This window comes from Dipteris shenzhenensis, chromosome 25 (assembly GCF_047967505.1).
Source record: "Dipteris shenzhenensis isolate YYH24624 ecotype China chromosome 25, Dip_SZ_1.0, whole genome shotgun sequence".
NCBI classification, from domain to species: Eukaryota; Viridiplantae; Streptophyta; class Polypodiopsida; order Gleicheniales; family Dipteridaceae; genus Dipteris; species Dipteris shenzhenensis.
The window spans coordinates 7,536,024-7,548,613 of NC_141620.1; the positions used below are offsets into that span (position 1 = coordinate 7,536,024).

The window sequence follows — 12,590 nt, forward strand, 5'->3', positions numbered from 1 at the left end:
GATTGTGGGAGGGGCTTCAACAACCTGGAGATTGGGGAGGACAAGCAGGACAATGCCGCCTTCTCTGAGATGCCAACAGCAGAGCAGAGCACCTCGGAGCAATTCATTTTCATGATCCATGGTAGAGACCCGTGGCAAGAGCCAAAGTTCAGCAGGATACCTAGCAGCCTCCTCTTCTCTTCCGAACAGAGGAGACATAAAGGACTACTTGACAAGCTAGACTGCTTCTACGTTGGGGGCAGGGCACTACACAGAGGGGGCTCTACCAGGATTCTAGCAAGTACCACAATGTCAGACCACTCTCCAGCAGTGCTCCACTTAGAGCAGCCTCATCGAGGTCTTCCTCAAAAGTGAGTCCGCACTCCAGAGGACCTCTTGCAGGACGAGGAGATTCAGCAGGTCATGACAGAGATTTGGTAGCAAGCAACGATGGCACCGTGCAAGGGCATGAGGTTGTAAATCTCACTGGCTTAGTAGCAGGTTTGAGAGTGCACGCCTTGAGCTGCAAGACACGGAGATTTGCCAGGTAGAGTTCTCCTATCATTGCTCCCGGGCCCGGTGGGTACAGCAAGGAGACATGATGATGAAGCAATTCCTTCATACCACTGGGACCCTGATCGATAGGCACGCAGCTACAACGTCTTCGAGATCCATAGAGCATCATGCACAATGATCCGCGTGAGATTTTCGACCTTGCTCTACTGTAATATCAATACCAACCTGGCACCCGAGGTATCTCGCTGTCTGGCCCCTGGGTATCCATCTGAAGCCAAAGTCGCTCTTCCACTCTCGAATTTGTTGCATCTCCTCAGAGCCTATGAAGAAACCTATGGATCTTGTCCAGTTGATCTGCGCACCCGAGGCCTCATAGTATATAGCTAGGTCTCCCCTGTCTCTCTCCAAACTCGTTTGTGGTGCCCTCTACATACAAGGCCGTGTCATCTGCAAACTCAGAGTCCAGCAGCTCCTCCTGTCTTATTGGAAGCCTCAAACCTGTGAAGCCCGCCACCTGTGATGTCAAGTAGTAGCCCAAAGCCTCTGCCACAAACAAGAAGAGGAAGGGAGTGAGGGGGCAGCCTTGGTGGACCTAGCCAGAGAGAGGAAAGGCCTCGCCCATGTGTCCTCCGATAAGCATCTGGCTAGAGCTCCCCGCATGAAGCGCAGAAACTCCTATGATCCATCTGTCTGAGAAACCCTATCTCCGCACAGTACCCTCCAGGAAAGACCACTCCACCTTGTCGTAGGCCTTCTCAAAATCCAAGAGGAGGACAACTAACAGCCATGACTCCTCCCTGGACCAATCCACTGCCTCCCAAAACGTGAAGATGTTGTCTAGGATGCTGTGCTTTTAGACGAACCTGGTCTGTGTGTCAAGAATGATGTCAGCAAGATGGGGCCGTAACCACAAACTCAAGACCTTCGCAAGGATCTTCTATGCAGTATCATGCAAAGAGATCGCTCTCCACTATCGGATGTCGGACCTATCGAAGCCCGTGTCAAAAATCTCCTAGCAAGCTAGTCGGAAAGGGGTGGAGATGATCTCCCAGAAGTTCTAGAAGAAGGCCGGAGTTAAGCCATCCTCCCCATGACACTTCTGGGTTGGGAGAGCCTTCAGAGCTTCCCAAAGCTCCTCTTCCGTGAAAGGCTCCTCCAGACTGCTGCAAGGATCCTGCAAGACTACTGTTGGAACGTGATCCCAAACTACCTCACGGGCCACAAGAGAAGCTGGAGTCATCCTCTCTGTCTGAAAGAGTTGGCTGTAAAGACCTGTGGTCGCAGATCGCCCCCGTCCTCGAGACTGTTCAGCGCAAGCTTCTCTACTCGAGCTCGGAAGCTCTGACGGTTGGTTCAAAACTTCCTTTGGGAAGGTTCGAACGGCATGAGGAATACTAGAGCCCGAGTTGCTTGGCAGACGGTGATCATGCTGCAGGCACTGGGAGGCTTGGGTGTCATTGATCCGGAGATGCAAAGCAGAGCCCTCTTGGGCAAGTTGGTTGTTCGCAGCCTCACCCAGGTGCAGAGCCTTGGAAGCTCCTCTTACAGGGCTTCTCAGGAACACCCCACGCACTGGGGGACACTACCAGCATTCACACAGATGGACCTGCTCAGAGGCCCCCCTTACGGGGAAGGGTTCTTCCTTGATGAGGAGCCTCTATAGGGTCTCGCAAAGATTAGCAAGGGGCCTCAATCATGCTCAGCCTAGATGCAGAGAGGAGTTCGAGCATCAGCCCCTTGTTTGGCACCCAGAGATCAGAGATCATGAGAGGCGTATGCTCGGGCAATGGACTCACATTGGTTGGGCACAGTGGGAAAGTGGACCAGCCTGCTCCTTTGAAAGATGGAGCAGATTATCCATGGAGGCAGAGGCGAGGCTTGGCGCCTTAGCGCATTTGTGAGGGCCAAGGTAGTGGATGAGAGAGCTTGACCTACCCATCCCTAAGTGCTAGTGGGAGGGACTTCACGTGTGGATGGACAACACATGGTTGGGCCAGTTTTCTCGGACTGATGTCCCCTTGAGGATGATGATGCAGTGAGGCAGCACGCAGCCCGATTTTTTCCGTGTAGGACCTGGAGACCTAATCGAGGCACTCACTGAGAGAGACCTAGAGATGGATGGGAGTCTAGATGGGATTCGTTTACTCATGATTAGAGTGGTGGGACATTTGGGGAAGGAGTGGCACATTGACCCTCACAGTATCTCAGAGCAGGATGCTCCTAGATGGTGCCTCCGACTTTGGGAGGGTAGGCCCTTGAGGGAGGTCCAGTGGGATCCGGGTGGTTCTGACCCTCGAGGGGCGGCCTTGCCAAGCAAGTGGATGAGGTGCCCTTCTTTTCCTACACCACATGGATTGGCAGGAGCCTTCAGATGGACTCTTCGATATGGACCCCTTCGAGGGAGAGGCATTTGGTGGCCCAGAGAGTGTCTCGGGATGTCCATTCCAAGTTTTGGACACGGTTATGGTCCAGTTTGCGGCCGAGGAAGATCTCCTACTTCTTCTGGCTGGCCACCCACGGAGGCATGCTCATCGGCTCGTGGTTGGAGTAGATGCGGGTGGAGGGGCAATGTTTTGTTGCTCTTCTGGTTTTCTGGAAACGATCCCTCACTGCCTCTAGAGCTGTCGTAGCGCAGCGAGGATTTCAATGGGAGCCCTCAGGATTATGATCCATATGCAGAGCCTTCAAAGGGACTACACTTGGGGGATGGTGGCCTGGTTGACTGAGGGAAGACAAGCGTTTCAGATTGATGAGATCTCCCCAACTTACCGGATACAAGATCGAAGCATTCAGAGGATAGAGCTCCATGAGGCGGTCCCTCTTGATAGCCTCACTTCTCCTCCGGAGGATAGCGTATGGGAGGTAGTAGCCAGTATTACTGCATGGAACATTTGGGTTGCTCGCTGCAGCCTGGTGATAGGTGAGCATCCGGTTCCACCCTAGGCTACCTTGGTCGCCTCTGCTCCACCTCGGAGCGTGGGACCCCAGGTTCTAGGGCAGCTGTCGTGAGGCGCCCTCAATTCTGCAAGGCTTGGCTTGCATGAGTTTTTTGCATATTCACTCCGCGAGGGATTCGCTGGTTGTATAGTCCCCCCACCTGGCTATTAGCCCCAGTACCAGAGATCCCCTAGGCAGTGAGTTGGGTTTCTCTAGAACAGGCTGGAGGCTGGTTTTTCTTTCAGCCTTTTCCCGGTTCATTTCCATACTCAGCACCTTCGGGGCTGCTGTTTTGTATGAAGTCTTTCAAGCATTAATAGAAGGTTCCTTTCTTTGAAAAAAAAAGGAAAGAAATGGTATAAATCTGGTTTGGAAATTGCTACTAGAGTCTTGGTTACTTGAAAACATCTGACAAATTTCTGGAAAAATCTCCAACAGATCCTGGATTTGTAAAGGACGATATCAATCCTATGTGCTGTCTCAAAAGGAAAAGTATATGCAGCAAGGACAAGGAATGTGAAGTCTGTGATAGAAAGGACATTGAAGGTGAACCAAACATTCTGCTGCCACAAACACAATCTTATATGGACCCTTTACAAGATAAATGCAAGATTCACATCAGGCTGTGTCTAGAACTTTTCTTTTGGTATCTTCTTACATCTTGGAATTTAATTTCTTATCAAAGAAACAGCTATTTAGAGTTTCATGAGAATTTTGTGTTAGTTTGAGAACATCATTCCGAGTGAGTGCGTGCAGCTGCATTCCATCATAACATGCTCCAATGTTACACTCATCCCACTCGAATGTAGTAATTCTTGTTTGTATTAGAGAACAATAGACATAAGCCCTCTGTAAGTTGCAGCATATCGCACCTTTCGCCCCTGAGTTAGGCTTAATTGAGGGTATTTTTTCAGGATCCCCTCTACCTCCTCCGCAAGTGCAATCCAATTCTGACAAAAGTCAAACAAGAAATCCAAAATAAGAAACCAAAATGCCACAAATCCAAGCAACTACAATTCAAATGCTGAATGGAAAAAAATGTGTTGCACTCAAAGGTTATCAACTGCTGCATCTCTATCCTGTGGGCTAAACAACCATTTCTGTTAATGCGATTTGACAGCAATAACAGAAAAATTAAGATCCCAAAATCACTGACATCTAGACACCCAACTTCATGCCTGGAATTCGACTTTGTTCTGGACTTTGCAGTTCTGATATTGGCAAAGGGAGAAAGATTGAGCTACTGTTCTTCCATTGTAAGCTATTCTTCCCAAAATTTGGTGGCATGTGGTTGCTTCTCCTGGATAAGTCATTTTGAAAAGCACTACATTTTTTCTGAAATATGCTTAAAGGGATGAAGAAGAATGATTTTCAGTTATGAAAAGGAACCTGAAATTGCCCTTAAAGCACCAGTGCAGCAAATTTACAATTAAATGTTGGATATATCCAGACGTTGCACATTTGAAATGGCTATAAACATTTGGTCCTGCAACTGTGCATGTCCAAACATGAGCGTGAACTAGTAACCTCTAAGGAAAAAATACATATCCACTGACAGTCTGGTACTTCGGATACAGTAACTCGAAATGAGATCCCTATAACACAGGTTCACAACAACCATGTATAGGTTTTCCAAGACTCGGATTATTAAATGCTCTACATCGTTAACGTTGTAAGGATCTTCTATGTTTCATGAATTGTCCCCATCAACACTAGCTTTATTCAATTTGTGCAAGAAGCAACATTAAGCTTAATTGTAGACAAAGTAGTTCTCGTATGCATACCGTGGAAATTTTCATATGGTATAGTACAATACGTTCTGTATTTTACGGTCTGCATACTGAAAAAAAAAATCCCTACTTAATAGAAGTCTTTTCTTTTTGTTTAAAGGTCTTTTGCCCTTTTCTATTTTTGGATGGTAGGGGTGCTTTCTTGTTCTTTCTTTTTTAAGAGAAAAAATGGTGGTTCAGATGTATCCCCCTTCCTTGAAATGTACAATTGTAATTATAAAGCGTACCTAAAAATCCCTTCACTGCTTAAAATCGATTTGGCACTTGTTTGTGTGCACTTACCACCTCCACCGTTCTCATCCTTTCTCAAGGCTGGGTTGCTTCCCTTTCTTCAGTCCACACAACCCCCTTTGCTCATCCTCCTCTTCCAAGCTATAGTCACCCCCCTGGCCCACAAAAATGTGGTTCAGATGTATCCCCCTTCCTTGAAATGTACACTTGTAATTATAAAGCGTACCTTAAAATCCCTTCACTGCTTGAAATCATTTAGCACTTGTTTGTGTGCACATACCACCTCCATCGTTCTCATCCTTTCTCAAGGCTGAGTTGCTGCCCTTCCTTCAGTCCACACAACCCCCTTTGCTCATCCTCCTCTTCCAAGCTATAGTCACCCCCCTGGCCCACATAGACCTGTAGACTTAGAGTGTACACTCCGAGTCATGACTCCTTGCTCTAATATGTTCTACAGTCTAGATCTAGCAATTAGTTTCAACATTGAGCTTTCAGTCTTCAAATTGAATCGTTTGTGTAATATATTTAGTTCCATGTATGATGTATGTACATCAACAGTCACCTATGGCTGAGCCTTGATTGTTGATGGCGCATCTCTTTGAACCTATATTGTCCCTCCCACTCCCTCTCTCCCTCTATGCCTCCGTATCGCTCCGGGGAAAAGGTGAAAATTTACAAAGGGGACATACCTAACACACTTGAAAAAAGTTCCCATACAATCAATTTACGGGTATTCGTGACATGCATATGCTACCTGATGTATGGTATCACCTTGATAGGAGGTTGATCAGATTTGATGCTACTAAATTGTTGCTTATGGCAGATTTTACAAACATTAGACATAGGTTGTCAAAGAAGGTACCTATCATAACTGCGTACAAAAAAAAAAGAATCCATTAAGTTGCTCAAAGTAATTGTAAATCTCAAGCAATTTTCAAGAGAACAATGGTTGACATTGTTGCAAGATCAAACTTGATAGAGTTACAAGAAACAAGCATTTTATTGATAATTGTCTCTAGTTGATGTTGTCACACAAAAATATTAAAATAACCTTAAGCGAATAGCAACATATTTATCTCTACTTGTCCTTCTTACGTTTCAACATCAACATTCATCAAGTTGTGTTTTCAACAAAAGCTAGAAAAAGTTTTTTACACGAGTTATTGCTAAATAGCCCAAAAAGATTTTTACATCAGTTCTAGCAAAAGCTCAAAAATGTGGATTGATGAGTCCAAGGCTTAATATTGTGGCATGCCTAAACTTCTCAAAGTCTATAATATAAATGCCTCACCAAGACAGCAAGAATAAAAAGGTCTCATGTACCTTCAACTATCCCACAGTCCCTTAGTATCTAATACAAAACCACTTCATTTAAAGACAATGCCAATCTAAAGTTAATTACAACTTGGTTGATGGGCCCTTGGACTACTTCTAATAGTAGAGATGGATCTTTATTCACCTTTCCCAAGCTACTTCTATCTCTTAGCATCCTCACTCCTTGGCGAAGATTGCAACATCAAAGATCAATAAATGCCAGGACAAGCTAAACAATGAAGGAAAGTGTCTCTCCTTTTGATACAAAGTACCATCCTCCACAAATTCAAGATGTTTTTGGTGCTGCACACAATGTCATGTAATAGGTTTGGGATATGCCAAAACGTGAATAACTCATCTTCAAGAACTTATAGGGATTTATTGTACTCGAACATAGGTAAGAAATTGTGGAGCAGCAAACTCAAAGTGGATAATCTAACATCAGAATCACCCATAAGGCCTCTATGCATCTGAATCTCCAAAACCAACATGCAATAGGAATAGTGATGATCTCCCAAGAGAAGGAGACTATGGTTTGTGTAAAGAGAAGTACTACATCTAGAGAAGTGGGATGAGGGAGTCTTTTCGAAATGAGGATGGCCCTGTCCAAATCTGCTCCCTCCTAAAAGATCTAGGGACTTGAAAATGTGAGCCACGCCACTAATCCCTAAGTTATGTAGCAGGTATCTCTTCTCATCTTGTTGAACAATTTGGTCCTCTCTACAACCCCAAATGCAGTTTGTCTTCATGTGTCTATCAAAGGCATTGAGAGATGGAGGCAAAACACGGCACGCGGTTGGGTAAGGGATGTTAGAGGTTGAGATGCATTTTCTCCCTGGTGCCAAAGAATGCAAATGACTTATAGAGGGACATGCCTAGCTAGTGCCAGTCAAATTTTCTTCCTCAACTTAGTCAAGAGGAACAGCTGTATCAATCCATAGGTTGCATTTGTCAGTGCCTCATAGGTTCTAAGTAATAGTTTAGCGCTCGAGCAAGGGAAAAACTCTAGATACGTTCCAAGAACCCATAGTGGAGGGGTCTCCTATTCCACATCACCTCTTATTGGTGCTTTTTCAAATCTTGATCCGCTAACTTATGAGATTGGTGCAAAACTTTCCCTACTCCAATTATGTGATGGAATAAGCTCTGCTCATGTCTTAAGACATTCAGTGGGCTACTTGAGATATGTGAGGTGGTCTAGTACCAATAATGTTTTCTGTTTTGGGGGGTGAAACTTGTAGGCCATACTATGGGCTATCCACAGGTTCCATCCATTCCTTGGTATGTGCCTTGTAGGCCTAGACTCTAGTTATAGCCAGTTAGGACACATGGTACAGTTAGTATATGTAACAGTTAGTACACTTCGTACTACTAGGACACCCTGTCCTAGGGTTTTCTTATATTGGGTGTACTTTGTACTCATTTCATGGATGGCAGCAATTCATTACAGCAGTACGGTTTAATCTCATTGCCTCCACCTCCATTGCTTCCATCACTTGCCCTAGTCTACAGTGGTATCAAAGCAGGTCACAGCCCTTTTGCTCAGCCATTTCCAGCCATCATGAGCTCTTGAGCTCTCAATCGGGGACGTTTGGTGGCCTGTACAGCTTGTACGGAAGCTGGTCGGCACGCGTCTTGCACACGTGTGGGCATTTATCAGCTCTCCAAAGCTTTTTGTCATGGGAGAACATCTTTTCTGTGCTTCTGCTGCATAGCCGCCTTCCATAAGTGCTCCATTGAGGCCCTGGTTCAGCATTTCGGAGCAATTAAGGCCTCAGCCGAGCTGTTTTTATTGCCGGCTTCAAGAGAGGTCTCCAAACTGCAGCAACAAGCTCCAAATCACCAAGTCAGCTAATGTAACTACTTAGAAATGCTGCAGCAAGCTCCATGAGTCCAAATCGGCTGATGTAGCTGCTTCTAGAGGTGTTGTAGCAGCAGGTCATCAGCCGACTTGGTGATTTGGAGCCTGCTGCTGCACTTTGGAGACCTCTCTTGAAGCCTTCTTGCTCTCATTTGCTGTTTCTATACCACGGAGTGCGAGTTTGTCCTCTTAGGTTGCTGCTGCTCTCATTTTGAGAGCCTTCTCCTACTGGTCTTCACTTGTGGGAGCCTCCACATAAGCCTTCAATTGCTGTGCCTTGCTGAAATTTCATTTTCAAGCTCCTCTAGCACCCTCAGTCGCCATTTTCTGTCCATTTCACGTCTCCTACAAGGGTGACTACCCGTGCTCGAGTTTGGAGCCTTTTTCTTGCTGTAATTTTGGTCCACATCACTTGGTAAGCTCCCACTGTATTGACTTTTTTATTCCTAGCCAGCCCCTTCTTTGGTTCCTTGGAATTGTGGAAAGGCCTCGTGTTGCCTTTTGGGAGTCTTTTAGTAGCAGGTACACTTTGTGACAGCCACACATTTGCAATGAAAAAGCTTTGAAGCTTGTGCAGTAAATTGCCTTTTGGATTTGGGAGATCGGACTCCTCTCATTTGCATTGTCAGGGGAAAGTCAGTTGGTGCCTTTGGCTTTCATTTTTGCACTATGGTTGGCAATAAGGATGACTTGTTTGAGATGCTTGGGTCTGAGGACAAACTTTATGGCACAAACTACCCCATGTGGGCTTATATGATGGGGCTTGTCTTGGATGCCAAGAATCTTTGGAATATTGTTACAGCCATTGAGGTCAGACCCACTAAACCTCCTACTTCCGGTACCTCTGATACAGCCTCTAGCTCATCTGGTGATGGGTCTAATGCTACTTCTGGTGCAGCTGCCTCTTCCAACACAGGTACTTTGCCTCCTACTCAGGAGCAGATTCAGTGGGATGGACGTTTTGGCGAAGCATGCCTCGATTGCTGTGTCAGCCAAAAGGGTATTATCCCTCATATCCGTTCATATGCAAGACAGCTAAACAAACATGGGATCAGCTTGCCTCCTTATATCAAGTGCGGAATGAGGCTAGAGCAGTCTACCTCCACAAAAAATTGAAGGATTTAAAGCTTGAAGAGGGTGGTAACATATCTTACCAGCGTTGTAGAATTTGAAAGAGCAATTGGCAAATATTGATGAGGTAGTCCCCGATTCTCATCTTGTATCCATGAAACCATGGATTGCTTGATTCTTACCAAGGCTTTGCCACTACTTTGCAGTTGGTAGCCATGGGCAATGCCAACCAATACTCTTTTGACCAGCTGGTTGCCCTTTTGTTACAGGAAGAACAAAAGCCGTGTGAATAGAAATGCTTCTATGGCTACTGATTAAAGCTCTACATAAAAATAAAAATAAAGACAAGGGAAAAGTTTCAACTGGTAAGCCCCCTCATACACATTCTGGTCATTCCTCTAATGCATCTACTTCTGGGGAGGAGAAAAAGAAAATGAGATGTAACTATTGTAGGAAACTTGGGCATGACATCACCAAGAAAATTACATCTGAAAAGAAGCAGGAGTCAGCTCTTGCAATTTCTGGTGCTCCTAGTCGGCTAATTTTGCACATGATCAGCATTGGGCTTTTCTTGTTACTTGTCAGTACAATCCTTCTATTCATGATGCATGTATGATAGTTCCTGATGCTTCTAATACCTGGTTCTTTGATAGTGGTGCTAGCAACCACATCACTTCTTGCGGGAGTTATAAAGCTCACTATAAAGGGGGGAGCAGTTACATGTGCAAATAATGCATCTTATTTAGTAAAAGGCATTGAGCAAGTTGTCATTGCTTCAGTATCTAGAGGTTTCTCGTCACTCTTCACAATGTACTATATATACCAAGCATCTGCAAAAACCTCATATCCATTTCAGCCTTGGCTACTTGTGGATATCGGGTTCTCTTTGATGGTGTCAGGTGTGCATTGTATGATGTTACATAGGCCTTTACCATGGTGTTGACTAGCACATTGCTTAGAGGACTTTACAGACTTGATGCATATGACAGATGCTTGGATGATGCTAGACTTGCAAATGCAAATACTTATGTTGCTGATTCTTCTACCATGGCAGGTACTCATTTGTGGCATGAAAGGTTTGGACACCTCAACTTCAGAGCTTTGGTAAAGTTACATAAAGAAGATATGGTTGTTGATTTTCCTAAGATGCATAGGCCTTCAAAGCATGTCCGTGAAGCATGTTTACTTGGAAAAATGCATCGCTTTGCATTTCCCAAGGATGGGAGAGTTGGTGCACCTCGCAAGCTGTATTTGATTGACAATGATGTTTGTGGTCCCATGCACATTACAGATATTAAAGAATTTTATTATTTTGTCACTTTCATTGATGACTTTACCAGATACACTTGGATTTTTGTCTTGAAATCCAAATCTGAAGTGTTTGAGTGTTTTAGGCATTTTGTTGTCTTGGTAGAGACTGAAAATTGCCAACATAAGTACAAGCGGGAGGGTGAATACATGTCAAAGGAATTTTCTGATTGTTTTGCCTCACAAGGCATACATCATCAATGCACTCGGCCTTACACTCCTCACCAGAATTTCATGGATGAAAAGAAGAATAGATCAGTCATGGAGATGCCCAAGTGTATGCTAAAGGCAAGCACTTGCCTAACAAATTGTGGTTGGATGTCGTCATGTGTGCAAACTATATTTTGAATAGATGCCCACCAAGGCATTGAAAACCATCACACCTTATGAGGCTTGGACAAGCCATCAGCCCAGGATTTCTCACATGAGAAATTTTTGGCTGCTTGGCATATGCACATGTGCCTTCACATACTTTTTTTTTTGTAAAACCAAGATACTTATATTATAAAACATTCATTTACATCCAGGCCGTGCTCAAAATAGAGCTACAGCCCTATCCATCAGAAACAGTAAAAGAAAAGTTGAATACAAGAAACATCCAAATCTTCCTCATGTAAGGCATCATATAAAGATTGCCTTAATGAGGCTCTGAAAAACTCATAAGGATGCTGAAGAGGAGAATTCAGATATGCTTGGATGCGCTGCAGCCAGAGGGTCCATAAGGCCCAGTATCTGATCCAGTGGAAGAAGAGAGAATACTGTGACAAAGAAGCTGATAGTTTGCCATACATCCAGAAAAACCTGTAGAACCTGTGTGCTGGAAATCTGAGAGATAAAAAATAGGAGATTCTATCTAGAAGGTCTCTGGAATATGAACATAACCACAATAAATGCGGAATACTCTCCGATGCAAGGTGACATCTTGGACAGAGAGGTGAAGCTATTCGTCGTTTAGCCAATTTCACTCCCACTGGGAGAATACCAACAATACATCTCCATAGGAATAGTCTTTGCTTCAATGGCATTTTCAACTTCCATATCATTTGCAATCTTCCTTTCCACCAGGCTAATGCTTTGTTCAGATGCCATAAAGAATTAGCATGATGGGCAATCCAAGGAGGAGGTAAAATTAATCTATAAGCCTGTATAGATGTCAATGACTGCAAAGGCTTAGAAGAAATGCTTGGACTTGAAGACTGAAGGTGCCAATCTTGAAGCCTGTCACTGCCATTCAATGTCGGAATCGGAACCAGAGGGAGTAGGAGATCAGCAATAGCTTTCCAAATAGGTCTATGATGCATTGCCAGGTTGTATTGTCTACATGCTGCTGGAAAAAGGAGAATATTTCCTTGCATATCTACAACGTCATCAATGAACCGGATACCCATTTTCATAAGATTGTAGGCTCTGATGGGTTGTTGAACAGCAAGGGGAGAGGAAAACACAGCACTCCAATGAATACTCTCCAATCTGAGTGATGATGCTAGAGAAGCAGGATGAGGAGACCATTTGATGTGAGAGAGTACTTGCTTCCAATCCTGAATCAAGGAATTAGAAAATGGACAACCAGGGATTTTACCTTG

At 44.6% G+C, this 12,590-nt stretch overlaps 1 protein-coding gene across 2 annotated transcripts in view; it reads right to left on the reverse strand.

The window, feature by feature from the left end:
• The window catches only part of LOC147885393 (putative trehalose-phosphate phosphatase C), a 143,878-nt gene that overhangs the window by 20,206 nt on the left and 111,082 nt on the right, over nucleotides 1-12,590 (reverse strand). For both annotated transcript variants that reach the window (XM_087396389.1, XM_087396390.1), the window contains one exon: nucleotides 4,305-4,382. In XM_087396389.1, the coding sequence (XP_087252515.1) occupies nucleotides 4,305-4,382 (78 nt within the window). The remainder of the gene's footprint in view (nucleotides 1-4,304; nucleotides 4,383-12,590) is intronic.